The sequence below is a fragment of the Falco cherrug genome, chromosome 9, assembly GCF_023634085.1.
Source record: "Falco cherrug isolate bFalChe1 chromosome 9, bFalChe1.pri, whole genome shotgun sequence".
In the NCBI taxonomy this organism is placed as follows: Eukaryota; Metazoa; Chordata; class Aves; order Falconiformes; family Falconidae; genus Falco; species Falco cherrug.
Genome location: NC_073705.1, coordinates 35,923,148 through 35,943,874, shown reverse-complemented (window position 1 = coordinate 35,943,874; position 20,727 = coordinate 35,923,148). Strand labels below are relative to the sequence as shown.

Genomic DNA, 20,727 nt, shown 5'->3' with positions numbered 1-20,727 from the left:
ATACCTGATGAGCTTGCAGCTTACTTTTTCATAGCTATGTAGCAAGCTTTTAAATAGTTGTTAGGTTTTGTTTGTTAGTTGTTTTTTTAATTATGGATAGTGAGATTTTTGATAACAGTTCTGCTCTCCTTACATGTATAAGAGTGACAGACCCTTTAGGAACAGTCTGAAATTCTCATTTGAGCTGTCTCTGCTGGAGTTAGGGGCAGAAACTGTTGTAGAAGTGCCAGTGGAAGAGGAGGAGAGAGGAGGAAGGTGTGTGCTTTTGTATGGTTCATAGATAACTATTGCATGGCTTGAATTCATTAATTCCTGTAACCTTGAGGTGTTTTGTCAAGACTGACATTTCTCTAGGTGAAATGAAAATGAACAGTCCCATGAGATCTGTACTGCTGCTTCAATTAGACACAGGCTGCCTCCTTGTTTGAAGTATAATATTAAATTTCTTCCTGAAATTGCTGCCTGTTGCAGTTAGCTGCCTAAAGTGATCTACTACTGCTGAACAGGGTGGGAAGAGTCCTACTTGAATGAACATGGAGATTGGAAAGCCTCTCTCCATCTTTTAACCCTCAAATGCGAAGTGGAGCCCTGTGTGTCATGTAGGATTTTAAATGGTTTTTGCTGCTCCCCTTTATTTTTACAGCATTGTTTGGACTAGCAAATGTCAGTGTTGGAAATCCACTGGAAGGCATAAAGTCAACTGTGATCAATGTCTTTGCAAAGAAAAAAAGAGCTCTGCTTGCTGTGTAAGGGAGCCTCATTGATTCCACCCAGCCTGAAGAAGCAGGCTTAATATATACAGTGTCAGCCACCTAGGAACTTTAAATATTTAAGTAAATGTGGTACAATCAATCTGGCTTATTAAATTTCACTGCTTGCTTTCCTTATCCATTTGAAAAAACTCAAGTTTTTCCTCCAAAATCCATGATACATACTTGTGTTGGTTTGGTTGTTGGGTTTGGGTTTGGGGTTTTTTTTGGAACAGTTTATATTCTAGCACTGTTTCCTTGATATTAACCAAAATATTTTGTAAAATGATATGGTTTGGAATAAATTAAGATCTTGGAGAAATTCTTGGCTTGTCTGGTACTTAAACTATCACCTATTTCTGTTAGTAGCAGCCCTGCTTCTTTGTGGCTCAGATAACTCTTGAGAGTGATCTAACAGGATGTTTTATGCCCTAAGTAGATGTGGGGTTTTTTTTCTGTGTTGTGTGAATTAGATTCTGTCCATACATTTGTGCTTTCTATAAGCTTGGTTTGTGGAAGGAAGATGATAGCACATCTTCAATAATATCTTGCTGACAGAGGATCAGATGCTGTTAATGCTGAGGCTGTTAAGGGGGGGCTAATAGTCTGTTTGACTTAAAATGAAACACAGCAGTTCTGTAACCACAATAGAAAGTTATAAGCAGAAAATGGCAATGAAAATCAGAGTCAAGTGCTTTGCTTGGGAAAATAGACAGCGCTTAAACCATTTTTATACAATAACTTGTTTTTATACTGCTGTAAGTCTTTCTCCATTTCACGCTTCTGTTGCTAGGAAGTCCATTGCATTTGTCACAGTTTTTAAATGCAAAAGGAATGTTTTTAAGTAATTCAGTTCTGGGCTACCGAAATATGCTAATTCTCTTTATTGGAGCTGTAAAACTGTCTAGTGTTACTCTAAGTATACTCCCAGAGTTCAGACAGATCTGTCTTGGCCAGTTTGTTCTCCTGTTGGTTTTGTGGTATGGGTGGGTGTGGGTTTTTTGGTACATATGGGTTTTCTTTTTAGTTTTACCCCTTTTACTGGGCATGAACTAATTCATTTAATTCTCATTAAAAGAAGGCCATCTCTGGGGTTTGCTCATGTTTTTCCTGGGAGAGGTTCTGCTGTGGGATGTTTTTGAATACTGGGTCCCTCCTAACATCTGCAGTTGAATGCTAGTTTTAAAAGCAGAATATCTCTGATACGGTTACTTCTCCAAAGTGCTTTAAAGCATAAGGCTAAAGCAGGAAGGATAAAATGAATACTTAATTGTATGGAAACTAGGGAAATGAGGTCAAATTTAAGCAAGCAACTTGCATTTTCTTTACTTGGAGGCTTATGCAAACATGGTTATCGAGTTAATGAGTGCGTATGGATGTATTGATGCTAATGGGATTAACCTTCCTTGTTTTAACAGAAACAATGTTGTAGACTTGTAGACTATTTAAACCCCATGTAGTGACCTGTGAAATAGTTTGTTATTACTCATCTTTGTGTAGGTTGGTTGACTAATGTGTGTATCAAATCTTTCTTTTTCAGGTCTGCCTTGAGTGAAGTTTGACAAAAAATGTTACAGCGGTTTTGTCTCTGGAAATGTTTAGCTGTAGGGATTGCAGTTGCTACTATCTTAGGAGGTTGTTTGGCCCAGAATGATGAAGGTAAGGTGCTTGCTGTGGGGGCATAGCTGTGGGAAGGGTGGGATGATTCTGTGACTCCATTTCAATTTTGCTCCCCTCCCCCTGCCCCCCGGAATTATTACTTGAAAAAGTAGTTAGATACCTAAACCTCTCTTTCCTACCAAGTATGTCTCATGATTTTAAGCATCTGCTGCTGATTATATTATACAAAGCTGTTGATTAACCAGACAAGATAAAATCTTAAGTTATGATTAATTAATATTGGACTCTAGCATTAAAATTTGTTTCTTCTTACTCATTGAACAAATACTTTACCTTGTTTTATTTGTCAATTGACAGTTACAGCACACGGAACAGGTGTTTGAGAGAGAGCTGTTAATGGGCTGTATGCATATTTGACCAAAAACTTGAGAAAAGATCCACAGTGAGGGTCTTCTAGAGCAGGGGTCCTCAAACTTTCTAAACAGGGGGCCGGTGCATGGATGAAGTGGCAGGAAGTCATCTGTGGCTGCTTGGTTTCCCCCCAACCCCTGGCAGGGGCAGGGGTGGTGATGGTGTTCTGTAAATACCAGGGGTCGGATTAAGGACCCTGGGGGGTTGTATCCGGCCCACGGGCTGTAGTTTGAAGACCCCTGTTCTAGAGCAACAATGCTTGGGAAATACTGAAATGTGGAACCAGTAGCTCGTGTTCATCCTCACAGCATCTTTGTTGAATTTATTTAAGAAGTACTAGAAACGTGTTCTGCCACTTATCTGTAGCAACAAAGAATTACAGACCTAGATACCTGATTATGATTTAATATTTTGAACAATTCTAAAAAAAATGAAGAATTGAGTTTTACAGAATTGCTCTTAAATACTCCTAAGAATAATGAAGGGAGATAAGTAAAAACTGAGTATGATTTCAGAATGTCTGTAATGAAATTGCTCATTATAAGTGGCACACTTCCTATGTAGGTAAACTGTAACAGTACATATTTATATGATATACTCTTACAGTGGGATTTTTTTTTTGGAAAACTCTATTTTTGGCAGTTATGATGTACAATAGTTTTGTTTTCATGAGAAGTCTTCAATCCTACTAGAACTTTGCTTAGTATTTTTGGTATCTAGTAGAAAGTATGTTTTTATTTCTCTATTAATTGTTCTCCAAATGTCCTTTTATTCCTTTCCAGCCCCTAGCCCAACCCTACATTGTGTTTGATGTCTGTAATATACAAGAAAACTGATTTAATTTTATCCGGTTTTATACACTGTCATTACAGCTGTCATTCTTGACACTGACATGTCGGAGCTGCTCACATTTCAGATACTTGATCTATGCTTGGATACAATTAGCTAGCTTTTTAATCATGTATTATAGCGCAGGAGTGGGGCCATTATGCTTTGCAAGCTTGGACTTAGTGATGGTTGTCAAGTGGTCTTTGAACAGCAAAAATGCTAGATTTGAGGGAGGAGAGGCTGCACAACAGTGGGATGTCCTGTGGCATGTTCATTAGCATGGGAGAAAGTGCATACTCTAGAGTGAAATTGAAGGAAGGGAAGAGGACCAGGATGATATGGCTGTGCTGGGCTATATCCGTTCTGGGCCATGAAAAGAGAGCACTTGTGGTAGGCTGAAAATATGAAGCAATACTTTTTACTGTGATCTTGTTTGTACTCACACAGGCAATATCGTAACATTCATCCAAAAAAACCTCTTTCATCAAAATAATGTTTGTTGTGAATTTCAGTTGAATACTGATTTCTATTTACACTTGAACGATGCTGAAGTATGCAAAACTCACGGCACAGATGCCCCAGAAAGAATAGTAGTAGACAGTTTGATATTTCAAAATTGGAAAACAGATTCCTCAAGTTTCAATTTTTGTTCCCCTTCTTACATGAGGAACTTCCATGTTTATTAATGTCCCTATCTCAAAAAGTATGCTGATCATACCTTTATGGAAAAATACTTGTCCACAGTTTTATATAAAGCTGTCCTTCATTAATGATAGTGTGACTGAGAATGTGTAGCACTTTCTGTACTTAAAAAGGCTTGGAAACATGTAGTTGCAGTTAGTGATCTGTTGTTCATAAAACTTTTTGTTGTGTGATGCAGTCACACGGGAGGAGAGAGTCTGTGCAACTTCACTTCTGTGTCAGGAGTTACAGAAGCAGGTGAAAATTGCATCACTGACAAATAGCAATGCAGCAGAAACTCCGCTAATTTGATTTCTTTCTGTTTTTTTAATTGCCTTGCACAATTTTGACTTTTTATTTGATTCTTATATTGAATGCTTGCAATAATTCTATGAAAATTTGGCAGTAAAGCTTTCACTTGTGTCACTGGGAAGCAGAAGACCTGAAAATACAGAATATTTTGAAGTCAAGTCTAAGATTGGTGGGCAACTTAGTAATATATCTACTCCAAATATCCACAACTTTGGAGACACTATTCAGATAGTATTGGGGTTTTACAGACTTTCTTTTAGTGCATTAACCTAGATTCCTGAAATTTTGTGGGGTTTGTCTAAGCGGGTGTTTCAGATGAGTTTACAAGGCTCCCTGCTAGTGTGGCTACACCATGATACTACTCCTGTTGTGTTTTGGGTTTTGTTGGTTGGTTGGGTTTGGGCTGGTTTTTTTTTTGTGTGTGTGTGTGTGCTTTGGGGTTTTGTGGGGGGGGGGTTTGTTTTGTTTTTTTTTGGGGGGGGCAGGGTTTGGTTGATTGGTTCTTTTTTTGTCATGGCTCGTGCCATTTTGTTTACCACAGAACCCAAACTTGTTTTTAGCCTTAATATTCTCCCATACATTTTGAAAGAGGAGCTTTGCTTTTCAGTGAATATAAATTTGATGCATACATCTGAGAGTTTCATTACTTTACTGGGGAGAAAAGTTCAGAAATGATGTTTCTTGAGAAACATGCAGCACCCCAATAGAAACTTGAGAATCAACTGCTCTCTGTCCCTGTCCTCTGCCCCCACCGTGTTCAAGAAAGGGTAAATTTAGCTAAAAGTACTTGTAATATTTTGAACGTACTTCATAGGAATTCCATAATGCTATAATAGTGAAAAAATTATGTGGAAATTGATTTAAGCCAGGGTGGGGTACATTAGCCACCCAGCTAATGAGGCAATGCTTATAAAAACAGTTACTTTGAAATATGTTTCTTGCTGCTAAATATAGAACTATGTTCTGTACTTACATCATTGCAGAGAAGTACTTTAGCATGCCTGGGACTGATAGAGTTGTTGTAATTTGCAGTAACACGATTTGTAATCTAACATATAAAAGATGAATTCTTTTTAGTAATTGCAATTTAAAAACAGCATGTTACTTTAAGAGCAGAACAAACATGAATAGAAACAGGAAAAATCAATTACAGAAATTATAGCCTATTTCTTTGCATCTAGCATGCAAATGTTCTGTTTTCATGGTTGTACCTGTGCATATTTAGTTGCATGCCTTTCCTACTGCATTTTGCTCCATTAGCTCATACTTTCTCTATTTCAGGTGGTTTTGCTTGACCTCCTGAGTCATCAAATCTTTCCCAGCCAGAACAATTAATGATGTTACAAAGTAGCCTTCAAAACTTTATCAAGGACTGGCTTGAAAATGGTTAGGCTGTTTTCTTCCTATACTTATCAGGAAGCTTCCCCAGAATCTCATTTGTTCATTTGACTTAATGCCATTGTCTCATAGAAATGAGACAATTTATTCATGGCTAGCTGATGGTGCCTGCATAATCTTTCAGTTCAGGTAATATGTTTCCATCACTGGTGTTTCTAGTCTCCAGTGAAAGGAATATTTAAAGAGCAGTCATTCCCCCTTTTGGTTTTTTGCTCACTAAACACGTTTCTGCAGGCTGCTCTTGCAAAGTAGATTCTTCTTCCCTTCGTGATCCCGGTAGTCCTGTTACGTCCTTCTTCCGGCTACATTTCTCTCTTCAATGTGGTTGCTGACATTTGTATTTTGTGTCTAGGTAACATCCTGACAGTTCTTTACAATGCTAGCTGTGCTTTACTGTCTCTGTTAGAATTATTTCATTCAGTGAGGTGTATTTTGTGCATTGGTGGCTGGCATTTGTGCTGTAATGTAGTACAGCTCTGTCTTTTTCTATAGTCATCTGTAACTGATAAGCATGGGCCTTTAGGAATTTTTTTCTTTTTCTTAACAATATTTTTGTCAGTGGTGTCCAAGTGACGTGCAAAGCAATCTCTAGTTTGTGCTTGAGTTTTGTTTCTGTTTGTGCCACTAATAAATTTGTGTCCTGCATTTCTTGTTCCAAGGTTTCAATGAGCTGAAATGTTAGTCATATGTTACTATTCATTTGTAGAGAACTCTATCACCTTTCAGAACAAAGTACCTATCTAAATTAAGTCTGCTTGTCATCTTACTTTAGCCAGCTCTCTTCAGGCAGTGCTTAAAATTTTTATTCTAATCCATCCTTTCCAGCTTAATAATTTCTTGTGGGGAGTATGTAAAATCTATTGATGAAATGCAAATAGTTTACATCTACTGTAGTCCCATTGTATTAAAAAACACACACACCAATTCTTCTGTTATCACATTAGTCTCAATGTACTGTTGGTCAACCCATTCACTGTTTCCTTCCAGTGGTTTCTCTGTATTATTGTTTTGCTCAGTCATGTGGTATGCCAGAATAAATGTAAAACTGTGGGTACATGGGTGATTTTTTTTTTTTTTTTTCATGTTAAAGAAATCTGGTTCTGCCATATCTGTTGCCCGTAATTGGCTCTTTCCCAAGCAGGAGAAATGCTGCTAAAATTATTTGTTTATCACAGCCCCCCCTTCCCCCCATATTTTAGCTTCAATCAAAGTAGAAATGTCAGTTATATCTTTGTAATATGTAAAATCAGGCCAGCTACAATCTGTTATCTTTACAGTGCTACTGTTAAATTAAGTAGCAAACTATCAAGCTAAAAGAAGCTGTGAGGAAGATGGTAACCCAGGATCCAATTTCTTCTTTTTTTTTTTTTTTTTTTCTTTCTACTTTAATCCAATGTATATGACTAGAAGAAATGCTTTAGAAGCAATTTTTTGGTCGGTAGAGAAGTCTGATGCATTTAAAAGCTACTTCTGTGCGCTTTCATGCTATACCAAACTGATCCAGCAAAAATGATCATTTAACAATTAACAAATTTAATAGTTTTCAGCATTTATGCTTAGCAATTACCCATCATGAAGGATACAGCTTTGAACTTGAGGATACAAGTAATTTATTCTTTACTCTTAAAAAATGAAACAAAGGCAAAAATAATTCTGATCATTGTTTGAAAACAAAGTAAAACCAAAAAGCAAATGTGAAGATCCACTGACAGAAGCTGCAATGATTCTGTTAGTAGGATTTTCAGAACTGTTTAATGTGTTTGAGTCTCTGAGGCGTGCTACTCTAGCAGAGGTGCTCTAGAGTGGAGGATCATACCAAGAGACTGCTTGGAGCTTTTTGTGAACTGAGGTCAAAGATAAAGAGAGAGGGTGCCCCAACCCGCTTCCCCCCAGAATTGGAAGCGTTGAGGCCCTGATGAGTGGCAGCTCTGACTCAGTGCGTGTGGAGCCAGGAGTGAAGGCAGCAAAACCCTGACATGTACAAATGCAACCCCCAGAGTGGCAGTGACTGGGATTGTGGTACCAGAGTGGGCAAACAGGCCATGGCACATCATCCAGGGCATGGTGTGGCAGTTGGCCGAGGGAGAGAACTATCCCCCTAATGCCTCAAAGAGGCAACCTCTAACAGTTGTCGTTGCTCCCCCTTCCCAAGGAAAACAAGCTATGGCTTCCACTCAGCCAAAAGCAAGCATCAGAAAGGCATGTGGTGACCCAGACAGAGCTCCCACAGAAACATGCAGCTGTCCAGGTCTTGTGCTGCAGGGAGTGCCTGAGCTTCTCACTGCTGTTAGAGGGCAGCTGAGATAATACCCGTGTGAGGTGTGACCAGGTGGGTGAACTGCTCAGCCTGGTGGCAGAGCTGAAAGAGGAAGTAGAAAGGTTAAGGTGTATCAGGAAGTCTGAGAGGGAGAGAGACTGGTGGAGCCACTCCCTACCAAATTAGACAAATGCATCACATCTAGTGAGAAAAATGCACCACATGGACACATCACAAGAAGCAGAGACTTCCTCTACCTACTGTCCGCTAGGCAGATGGAGGGGTTCTAAGTGACCAGGAGGAATGGAAACAGGTCCCTGCTCAGGAGAGCTGGCGAATCCCCTCTTGGCCTACCTCACCTTCCCTGGTGCCTCTGTACAACAGGCACACCACTCTGGAACCTGAGAGCCAGGCAAATGATGGTGTGGATGAATACCCACCCAGGTTGGAGGAGCTGCCCAGGGAGACTCAGTCAACTCCACACATCATGGCCATCTCTGCTAGGAAGAAAAAGGTGGCTGTCATCAGTGACTCCACTCTGAGAGGGAATAAAGGGCCTGCTATGCTGACTGGATCCAGCCCACATGGAAGCTTCTGCCTCACTGGGGCCTGGGTCAGGGGTGTTGCTAGAAAAGTCCCTTGTCTGGTACAGCCCTCAGATTATCTGGTTTTCCAAGTGGGCAATAACAAAGTCCAAACTACAAGAAGTCTGAGGGCAATCAAGAGATACCTCAGAGCCTTGGGGTGACTGGCTGAGGGATCCGGAGCACAAACAGTGTTTTCTTCTATCCTGATAGTTGCAGGGAACAATGGAGCCTGTAATAGGAAGGTCACACAGATCAGTACCTGGCTCCTGGCCTGGTGTCACTGGCTAAATCTCAGGGCGTTTTGATTATGGGTCACTTCACACAGCCCCAGGCCTGCTGGCAGCAGGTGGGGTTCACCTGTCCCAAAGGGGAAAAGGATTCTAGCTCAGGAGTTAGCAGGGCTCGTTGAGAGAGATTTAAACTAGATTTGAAGGAGGAACAGAATAAAACCAAGCTTGTTAGAGATGAGCCTGGGGGCAGCACACCAGTGTTTGAGGTGAGATCCATAGCACAGCTGAAGTGCATCTGTGCCAGTGCCCAAAGCGTGGGCAGCAAACAGGAGGAGCTGGAAGCCGTCATGACATAGCTGCCATCATGGAAACATGGTGGGATGACTGGCATGACTGGAGTGCTGCGATGGATGGCTACAAACTCTTCAGAAGGGATGGGCAAGGAAGGAGAGGCAGTGGGGTAGCTCTGTGTGTCAGGGAGTGTTTCAGCTGCCTAGAGCTGAATGATGGTGACAGAGTTGTGTGTTTATGGGTAAGAATCAGAAGAGGGGCCAACAAGCCAGGTATCCTGGTGGGAGTCTGTTACAGACCACCCAGCCAGGATGAGGAGGCAGATGAAACATTCCACCAGCAACTGGGAGAAGTCTCATGATCGCTGGCCCTTGTTCTCATGGGGGACTTCAACCTACAAATGTCTGCTGGAAATACAACACAGCGGAGAGGAAACAGCCTAGGAGGTTCCTGGAGCGTGTGGAAGATAACTTCCTGACACAGCTGGGCAGTGAGCCGGCAGGGGAGATGCCCCACTGGACCTGCCGTTAACAGACGGGGAAGGACTGGTGGGTGATGTGATGGATGGAGGACATCTTAGCCATAGCAATCATGAGATGACAGAGTTTTCAATTCTCAGAGAAGTAAGGAGGAAGGTCACCAGAACTGCTACCCTGGACTTCCAGAGGGCCAACTTTGGCCTGTTTAAGAGTCTTGATGACAGTGTCCTTTGGGAGATAGTTCTGAAGGGCCAAGAGGCCCAGGCGGGCTGAGCATTCTTCAAGAGGGAAGTCTTAAAGGTGCAGGAGCAGACTGTCCCCATGTGCAGAAAGATGGGCCGGCAGGGGAGAAGACCAGCCTGGCTGAACAGAGCTTTGGCTGCAATTTGGGGAGAAAAGGAGAGTTTACCACCTGTGGAAGAAGGGACAGGCACCTCTGGAAAACTATAAGGAATTTCCGAGTTTATGCTGGGCAAAGATTAGATAGGTGAAAACCCAGCTAGAGCTCCGGCTGGCCACTGCTGTAAAAGATAACAGAAATTGGTTTTACAAATACAGTAGAAACAAAAGGAGGGCCAAGGAGAATCTGCATCCTTTATTGAATGGTGTGGGAGAACATTGTCACAAAGGACGAGGAAAAGGCTGAGGTCCTTAATGCTTTCTTTGCCTCAGCCCTTAATAGTAAGGCCAGCTTCACCCAGGGTAATAGGCCCCCTGAGCTGGAAGACGGGAATGAAGAAGAGCAGAATGAAGTCCCCACAGTCCAGGAGGAAAGGGTCAGTGACCTGCTGCTCCACTTAGATGTGCACAAGTGTATGGGGCTGGATGGGATCCACCTGAGGGTACTGAGGGATCTGGCAGAGGAGCTCGCCGAGCCGCTGTACATCATTTATCAACAGTCCTGGTTAACTGGGGAGGTCCCAGAAGATCCTGCCCATTATAAGAAGTGCAAGAAAGGGGATCCCAGGGAGTTACAGGCCTGTCAGCCTGACCTCGGTGCCAGGGAAGGTTATGGAGCAGGTCATCCTGAGCACCATCACATGGCACATGCAGGACAACCAGGGGATCAGGCCCAGCCAGCATGAATTTGTGAAAAGCAGGTCCTGCTTGATGAACCTGATCTCCTACAAGACAACCTGCCTAGTGGATGAGAGAAGTGCTGTGGATGTTGTCTACCTGGACCTTCGTAAAGCCTTTGATACAGTCTCCCACATCATTCTTCTGGAGAAACTGGCTGCTCATGGCTTGGATGGGTGTACTCATCTCACCCTACCAGGGTAGGGTGAGACCCAGCAAGAGAATTCTTTCCTGGCCTTCTCTGGTGGAGCGGTGCCTGGGTGGTTCCATGGAGTATTTGGCTCTGTATGGATGCAAAACTGAGCAGTTAATTTTCTCACCGCATTTTTGTCCTGAAGGTAATGAAGGCTCTTCAAGGGCTGAATCAACATGGGTTGTTTTTGTTGGGGAGTATAGACTTCTGTGGAATAAAATATACAGTAAGGAGAAGTTGCAGAAATAACTGGCTTCAGTGAGAACTGGTGGCAAAATGTGATTGCTAGGTATCAAAACTGACATCATGGTATATGAACTAGGGCTGTGCTGAGCAGTAAGCATGTAATTCTTCTCTGACTTTGGATGCAAAGCTGGTGCTGTGGGAAGCTACCTGAGGTAGCAGATAGCCAAGTGAGCCTGACCATCTGCCTGGCTGCACTAAAGGAGCTGCTTGAGGATAATCCTGTACTGTACCACGCTGATACTGTTTTTCTTTACTACCACTGAGAGAAGGGCGCGTGCAGATGGCTGGTTTTAAAGTAGACTAAAGTCAGGCCTCATTTAGATCAACATTAAGTTTTTTTAACTTCGTACCAAAAGAACAGAAATGCTTACTCCTGACTGCATATTGAAAAAAACCTCCAAAACCAAACTACTACATGAACAAGTAGATCTTGCTGGGTTTCTTTTCCACTGGCTCAGTAAACTGAGCTGACTCACCCTATGGCTGCAGAACTGCTACATCTGCAGCAGGGCAGGGGGATACCAAGTCTGGTAGAAGGGTTTAACAGCGGCTTCCAAGTTAGGCATAATGTAAACCTGTATCCTTGCTGCATTCTTAAACTGAAATTCAGACTTTGCAGGTTGTGTGGGCCAGGCAGGAAGAAACACATTTCTTGCCAGCTTCAACACTTAGGTGGTGTTGAACTACTTGAGATTAAGTCCATCTAGTTAATTAAATTAATCCATTAAGTTAATGCTAGCATCTGAAATGAAATAAAATTCAGACTAATCAGAAGGTTTACTTACCCAAGAATGTATTTCATTTCATAAGGGTTAAGTAGATATTTTTAAATTGGGATATAAGGAATAGCTGTTTAAATAGTCTTTATCTTTACTCTGAGTGGGAGATTGTTTTTTAAGTAAGGGTTTTCCTGTGAAAAAGGCAATGGTACAGTTCACTTCTGCCACCAGGATTGTTCGGCCATTAAGCTCTTTCAACAGTTCTTTCTTTAGTTACTGTCTTTTATTCAGCCTAACAGAGTCTTAAAGTTACAGAAATTGAATAACTAAAAGGCCTTACAAATCACTTTAAGAGACTACTTTAAAAATAAAATAGTTTCAGATCTTGTTATATTACTGTTGGCCAGGAAATTAACTTGGGAAAATGCATATTTGATTACATGTAGCTCATTTATCATTCCCTGATCCCTACACTGTACATATCCAGTAAAAGAAGAGAAACACAAACAGGTGCTTGCCTAAGGGCTGCCTGGGAAAGCCTCTGTTCTTCAGAACAGAATTAATTTGTTTGTTTTATGGAAACTTGATGCTTTTGGTTGGGACCTCTGGCACTTGGCTCTGCAATGATCCTAAAAGGAAAAGAGCTGTCCTTGATTTCTTTGTTGTTTTTGTGCTACCATTAGTTCCTCTGCAGGGTTTAGTTCTTCAAAGTGTGACTGATGGGACATCTGGAAGTGCCACTAGCAGTGCTCTGAGTCTGCAGAAGATCAGTTTCCCTTTGGCAAGAGGCAAGTTAAATTCATGAAATATGGGCACTGGAAACAAGGGTTCATCTTAATTAACAGTTTTCAGCCCTTGGTCTCCTGGAAGAAGTGACTGAGTACTCTGCGTGCTCCCTGTGAGGGTGCTGGGATGGATGAGGCAGGAAGACACTTGTTGTTGTTGGGAGGTGACAAATCCCAGATCCCAAGATACTTGGAACAACCAGACTGTGGGATCTAGCTAGGAATGAGGCTCTTCTAGGCACTGACCTACCAAGTTCTTTCTGCTCAGCCTTATTTTTTGGCACATGAGGTGTTGTGTGTGGTATTGCCTGGATTATATGGTTGCAGACATTGATGTTCTTTGAGTCACCTAGGACCTGACTGACCTGAGCCATCCCTTGGTGTGGGAAAGCTGTGACTATTGAGCTAGTGCTTTTCCTCCAAGGGACAGGTGCCCTTTCTTAAGGTGTAGTCCATGTCTGAAAAGGGAAGGCCTGGTGCAGGGAAAGCAGAAACCCTTGTGAAAGTGCGCTGTCACAGCTTGTGTCCCCTCTGTAAGAGTGGCTTGGACTTTGGGACTTTCATAGAGTAAACTGTAGCTCCAGTGATACTGGACTGAGCTCCAGAGAATCAGCAACAGTTGTGTTTGTGCGTTCATGTGTTGGTTTATGGCCATAGAGCATACCTGTTGAGCAAAGCTAACCCCTGTACTGGTCATTCTTGTGCTTTAATAGTAACGTATGGAAGTCTTGAGTGGAGAGATATATCTGTGTAACTTTATTTCACAGATTAGTCAGTGTTTTGACATAGAATTAAAGCAAGCAAGTCAGGTTTACTAGAATACTGTATTTGTTTATGATCTCCATCTCATGTCCAGATTTACCACTTCCATTGAAACTAATTCCTTTAAGCCAAGAGAGATTTGATTTTCACATAAGAGAAACTGACTCATAGCTCTGTCCTGTAGAACACACGTTCTGTGCATTACGAGTTACAGATTTGGTTTTGAATCACTTCAAATGCCCAGTTGTGCTTCAGTTCAATTAGTTTATATATTGGGAGTGGCATTCTTAACTACATCAATAATGAGCCTGTTTTTTTATTATGTGGCAAAGATGTGATTGAACAGTGGGTTGTGGCAAGGACACTGTTAATTACAGTAGCAATAAATATGAAGTTTTAAGTAATTAGTGTAGAAAAAGATCAGTACTACTGTAACTAAGTTGTTCCAAAAAATATAGCGTGAAATCTTTTTCCAGAGGACATCTTAACTTTCTTGTTGATTTCTTTTCAACTATGGATTCTTAGTTAGGAAGTCTTTAAACAGGGGTTTGGGTCTTTCAGTGCTTCCAGAGGGTCTGAACTGCAGGGTCTGAGTTCATGCACCAGACAACAGAATCTCTGCTGTAGTGTGTATAGTGGGAGCAGAGTCATGTGTTTGGGCAATAATTGTAAAGAATGAGCTCTCACAGCTCGTTTTAATGCATTCGTTTTACAGTAATCATTTTCAGATTAGGGGATCATTACTGTTCAGCTGTTGTCTATCATTAAATATAGACAGTGTTTTTCTTGACTAAAGCTCATGTAAACTCAAAAAATTGCTAGGGATTTATAGGGAATAATGAGTGTGGTGACAAAATGTCTGGTGTTTTGAATCTAAAACCAAAAACAACCACCAAAAAACATCGTAGGCCAAACACCCTCCCCACCTTTTCCACAAACATAACTGTAGTTTTTAAAGTAACTATAGTTGGTAACTGTGACCTGTAGTGTCGGATGAATAAGTGCCAGCTATGATGTTAATACTTAATGGGAACTTAATAGAGCAAGTGGAACAGACTTGGAAAGATTTTTGTTTTGAAGACTTTTGCCCTTATACACAGATGGGATTGCTGGGTTTCCTCCCAGGCAGATAGTCCCTCTCTCATCTTCTAGGGAATCTATGTTGAAATATAAGGATTATTTTTTTTTTAGATGGTGAAAGAACTTTTGATTAAATAGAAGAAAACAATAGTTAGAGTTTAAAAAAACCAAAGCAACTCCAATGGTCTTATTGAGTTACTATTTAATTTCTTACTATTTTAAAAAAATAGTAAGAAAAAGTCTGTTCTTTACTGCAGTATTTATTAGACAGTCTATCGAGGCATGGCAAGCCTTAAATTGGTGCAGAGAGGAATATGTAGGCTACAATGAGCAGAAATCAAACATTTAAATAATGTCAAATTATCATGATGCATCTAGTTAAGCTTGATTGCAAACTGAAGGGCTGAGGTGAAAAATGAAGCAAGAGAGAGAAATTGTGTTTTCAAATTGTATTTATAGATAAATGGGATTTCTCTGCAATTGAAGGCTGAACAGATCTAATCCGGATTACCCTAGAAAACTGATTTTCACGGAAGGATGGGTGTTGTAGTATGAGCTTGAGTGTATTTACCTTACCATGGTATTTCAGTAGTGATAAACATTATCGTTTTTCATTTTAGAAACATCTAAATGGGTTTCTAGTCAAACTATTGCAAACTGTTAGGCATTTTAAAACATATTCCTGCAGAGCAGTAAATAGTTTACTGACATTGTTTACTTTGCTTGATCCTGTACTGTAATATAATAGGTTTAGCTTCTTATTTTTACACTACTGATTATTTTGCATGCAATATTGATGCAACATTAAATACTTGATTGATTTATCTTAATTAATTTACCTTATAATAGGTCAGATCCTGCTCTGTGGTGTTCTCTGTTGAGAAAAACAAGTTATTGCCAAAATAATTATTTTTCCTCTTCATTTGCTAGAATGAGCTGTTTCTGTTTACTCAATTATACTGACAAGAAAGGTTTTCTGTTAGTGGTATCATCTTGTTTTGGAGCATCATTGGTTTGAGCAACTACATATAATTCTTTTACTGCCAAGCGGTTCCCTGACTTTAAGGATGTATAATAGCACAGCAGTTAATTATTTGACCTGTGCAAGTCTTGCATGAGACTAATTTCACCACTAATTTCTAAACAGAGTTGTTTGAACAGACTTGGGTTTTGGGTTCTAAAGAGGAACACACAGTTGTAAGCAGCTAGGGGCCTCTCTCGTTTAAATATTAAATTTTAACCTCTGGATGGTCCAAGCTTAAAACAAGGCATCTGTTGTTGCCTGATGTTACATTGGTATTGCTGGAAACTTTTTTGTGACCAGTTTGCCAATGCACTGATCGTGTTTCTTGAGAAACAGATGGGCTTTTTTTTTTTTTTTTGTTCCAAGATGGATAACAAAGAACAAAAATAAAATGTAGTTAAAAACCATAGTAAATTTTGAAAAAATCTCAGAAGAAAATAATCAAAGAAAACAGAGTGGACTGACATAGTATAGCTGATAATGATACTGTGTGATGGAGTAGTTCGTCTTTTATTCTGAGTTTATGGTGATTATATTATTCTCTCCCATCTTCTTACATAGAAGCAATAGGTTTTACTCACTTTGCAAATTTCCTGACTAATCAGGCTTCTTTTTTTCATGAAATGGTTGTGATTCTGCCATGTGAATCATAAAACTTAATGTGATCTCTGATAAATGGCTAATATTGGATGAAGTTGCATTAAATGATACCTTTTGAAAATTTCTGTAAATATTTCCTCTGTTTATTTGGCAATAATAATAGTGATGAACAATAGGACATCTGACTGTAAATTGGGGAGCTCCAAAGAAATCTTGCTTGAAGTGTCAGTCTGTTCTGTAAACAGGATGTTCTCACTCAGCACCAGTAGTTGTGTGATGTCAGTGGTTCATGCCTCTGTGTTGTCAGCACTCAGTAGTCAGTGCAGAGAAATGGATACTTTAAAATGAAACAACTCTCACCTCTCAGAAGATGGGGGAGTAGTTCCCTGTAGCTGATGTTCGTTAGGATAATTACTTTAGAATTTAGAACAAGATTTGTACCACTATTATTACCTGTAATTCCATGGTATCTGGTGTTTTATCACAGAGGTTTTAGATGTGTAAAGTTGAGAACAGTATCTTCAAGCTTGTGTTATTATTTCTCCAGAGTTCAGCTTTGAAATTACAGTAAGAGATGCTAAATGGCTTTTTGAGTCATTGGGATAGTCCATTTTGTTAAGTATCTGAAACTCTGCATGCTAAAGTAAGAAATGTCAACTTTGTTTCCCTTTCTTTAGTGGTGCTTTTTTTTTGGTTTGTTTTGTGGGGGTTTTGGTTGTGGCGGTTTGTGGTTTTTTTCCTTCCAATTTTTTCTTTAATGCTTTTTACTGCAAAATTAATTCAAAAATTCTGGGTACTGTCCTTCATTAGATTTCTAACAATTTGAAGTTTTTAATGAAGTGTTTCATGGTAAGTACAAAACTGAGGAAGCATTTATCAATGCAGATAAGGAATTTTTTGGTGAGAGGCTCTAGAGAGATATTTGTGATGTTTTCCTTCTAAGAAGCATTTAATAGTTATTTGAACCCTTTTTGCTGCTTGGCTACAGTACAGGAGTTGCTAAAGTGGAGAAAAAAATGTGTTTGTTTGTTGTTCGATATTATAAGTACCATCTCATTCGGTAAGTATTGTTTTCTAAATGACAGGAGGTGTTTGAAGTGTTTTGTGTGTACGTATGTTTTGTGACCTATCTGTTCCCGTTGGCCTTCTGCTACTTAGTTTTGGAGGTGTTTTGGGGGGGACAAAGAAAAAATGCACTTGTACATCATTTGTATTTGAACCTGCCTTGTATCTGCTATTTTATAACATATGCAACTGTAGCAAATTTTCGTAGCCTTAAATTTGTTTCAGTATCAGACAACAATCAGTCAAAAATTTTACTTCATGGTCTTTGATAGAGATTTTATTTACAGTTTCTTGTTCACTAAAATGCCAGGTTCTATAAGATACATCTCTCGAGACACTCACAAAGTATGTTTGTCTTGATAGGAAATTGATTCCAGTTCAATTAAATGAGGCATCTGCAATTCCTCCTAAGCATGGTGATACAGTACGTGAGGAAGATGCTTTTATTTGGTAGAGATAGGGTTAGAAGCCTTAGCTTCAACTTATTTGTATGCTTTCAATGGGGGTAAAAAAAAAAAAAAAAACCACAACAAAAAAACCACCAAGAAACCCTGCTGTCTCTTTGCTTGTCTGCACAAGAACAGAGTATCTTCTGCAAAAATCATGCAGCTTCTACATCAGCAACGTGGTTTGGGAATCTTGCTGAGTTGTTGTTCAGAAATGCTGTGGAATAATTTCTAGGTGAACAGATAATGAAGGGGAAACTTGAATTCACCAAAAAGAACTGAAAAAGTGTATCTCTGAAGTTGTGGTATTTCATCCTTCTGGGCTGCATCAGTTACAGATTAACACTATAGAGCTAAAGACAAGCCCGAATTTGTTTTGTTTTCAGGTGCTCTTAAAACTATGGACTGCTGTGTTAACTTTAACTATAAAATTTTGGGTAACTTCTGATGGAAAGAAGTGGAATGATTTTTAAGGTTTACCAGTCATCTGGAGGAAAACGAGAAGTACTCTGTCACTGAGCTCACAATGAGATTGAGGTTCCTAGAGCCACAAAATATAGCAGACTGTGACTGCTCTTTGAAATCTCTCTGGCAGTATCTCAAAGGTGTACTGGTGGTGTCCATTTTTCAAATCTCAAGTGCACAACCTGCAGTAAAGCAGTATTGTTTTTCATTTAATGAGCTTTAGCACATGAGCAATTAAGACAATGCAATTGAATGAAGCTTATCAGGAAGCCACAGAAGCTTGCCTCTGAAATGCTGCTCAAGTCAATTGCTCCTCATATCTACAATTTTATCTGTTTAGTTAATGACACCAATGGGTATAGTGGCACAGGCTAGTGGTTTTACAGCTCCAGGGGCTTGGCTGTTTTGTTTTGTCTTCAAGCTTTAGGGGTTTGTTGTTTTGGGTTTTTTTCTGCTAAGGAGGTAGTGACTAATAGGTGATGAGTGTCTCTGCTTGGCTAGCAACATTCGGAGTGCTGAAAGAAATGTAATGAAGACTACTGTATTTTAAATGTCTTTGAATTGCTCAGTATACAAACCACAGATAAAGCCAGACATTTACAGGCATGGTCTTCACACAACTCCACATAATCAGTGAACCTGTTGTTGTCTGATAATTAAAATGGTTATGAACATACTGACAGGGAAAGATAAATTGATTGAATGGCTTCAGATAAATATTTTCTTCATTGCCCAAAAATAAACTTGTAAAGAATGAGGATTGTACCTCCCCCCCTAAAAAAAAATAAATAAATAAATTAAAAAAAAATCATTGTATACTCAAAGGGCATAAACAGTCATACATAGAAAATGATAATAAAAAAGTCCCATTGCTGTGCTTAGCTCTTTCTTTACAGTCTTTGTTGGTAGAACCTTTATATAATTAAGTACTAGAGGTATGAAAAGAAAATACCTTATCTTCTTGCTCTTGCAGTGTAATCAATGGCTTGGGATTTATTTTCGGTTGTGCATCTGGCTAATACAAAATTAATCAACCTCTCAATTACAGTCAGCCTGGATATAGAGTAGAAGCTGAGTATTTCTCTGTCAGGTGTGCTACTTTATCAGTGACTGTGTGCTAGATAAAAAAATAGGGTTGAATGGGATTAGTAGGGGAATAGTTTTTGGTGCACTAGTGAATGCTAAGAATGCATTTTAAACCTACAGAAATACCTGTGCAATTTCTGTGTCATCTGCAGGATTATTTTCAAAGATATCTCATAGGTGGGAACCTTACAGGAGAAATTTGAAAGCTCCCTTGCATTTCCAACTTAAAGATGAAACTGCCTCTGGCTTGGAGGCATCACTTCTGTCTTCCTGCTGATGGCCTCTACGTAGCCTGTGGGTCCAAATTATTACTACATTTTTGTATTTTAAGAAAAAAAACATATTCTAAGTACTAATAAATTCCTACTAATATTTGTCCTTTCTAGTCAAATGCTGTTTTGAGAAGTTTGTGTGTACGTATGTATTTGGAGGGGAAAGAAGGATCACTTGATGGGTAGAAGCTGACATTCCTTTGGCACTTCTAGTTTTTCATAGGAGCCGAAACATTGAGGAGAGCTGTATTTTTCCAAGAGCAGATGATCAATCTTTATTTCTGCCATCAAATATCCTCTTCTTTTTTTGAAATTTTGATAGTCTTTGCAGTAAGAAGCTGAACTTGGAATTTATGTTAATTTACCTATACTCATTATTAGCATCAGGAGTAGTTGATTCATTAGTGGGTTTTATGATATTTCTTTGCTATTTGGTATCTTGGGAAGCACAGAGGTACCACTGCTCTGTCTGTTTTTTGGAAAAGGTATGTTTTCCATGTCTTCAGTTCTCCCAGAGATTAGTAAGAGAGAGAGGTTTTGATGGTAATCAGTATGTTGTATAAGGTATTTATTTTTGAAACTGTTTTTTAAGTAAGTAAAAATTGAGAAGGACGTATTTTGAGGGTTTGGAGTCATAGTGGAAGGGATATTAAATGTCTTCAATGTAGCAGAAATACTCTCTTCTTGCAATTTGTCTGTTGTTTTATAATAAAGATTTCAGGTAGCAGATGTACCATGGTTGGACTTAATTTTCAAGTGTTCTTAAAAAAACAGAAGAAAAAAATAAATAATCATCCTGTCTAAAGTATGTAAATTTCTGGAAAGAATCTTTCAGTGTTCAGAGCTTGGAGAGCCCACGCACCAGCATCAGCTGCTTTGCTTGGCTCTAACACTATGTTTTATGGGTGCTTGGCATGTTTTGGGAGCCTTTTCCAGATGGGTGCTAGCAACCACCGTCTGCTGAAGGGTGCTGAGTCATATAGTCCTTTGTCTACATATGTCTTGTAATCACATGCTTCTTTGCTCACATAGTTGCTTTACAGGGGAGATACCTAAAAACCTTA

At 39.7% G+C, this 20,727-nt stretch overlaps 1 protein-coding gene across 7 annotated transcripts in view; it reads left to right on the top strand.

Annotated features, from left to right (window-relative positions):
- PCDH15 (protocadherin related 15) overlaps window positions 1-20,727 on the top strand; it is a 443,471-nt gene that overhangs the window by 67,478 nt on the left and 355,266 nt on the right. For all 7 annotated transcript variants that reach the window (XM_055720578.1, XM_055720583.1, XM_055720580.1 and 4 more), the window contains exon 2: window positions 2,290-2,408. In XM_055720578.1, the coding sequence (XP_055576553.1) occupies window positions 2,318-2,408 (91 nt within the window). In that variant the 5' untranslated portion in view covers window positions 2,290-2,317. The remainder of the gene's footprint in view (window positions 1-2,289; window positions 2,409-20,727) is intronic.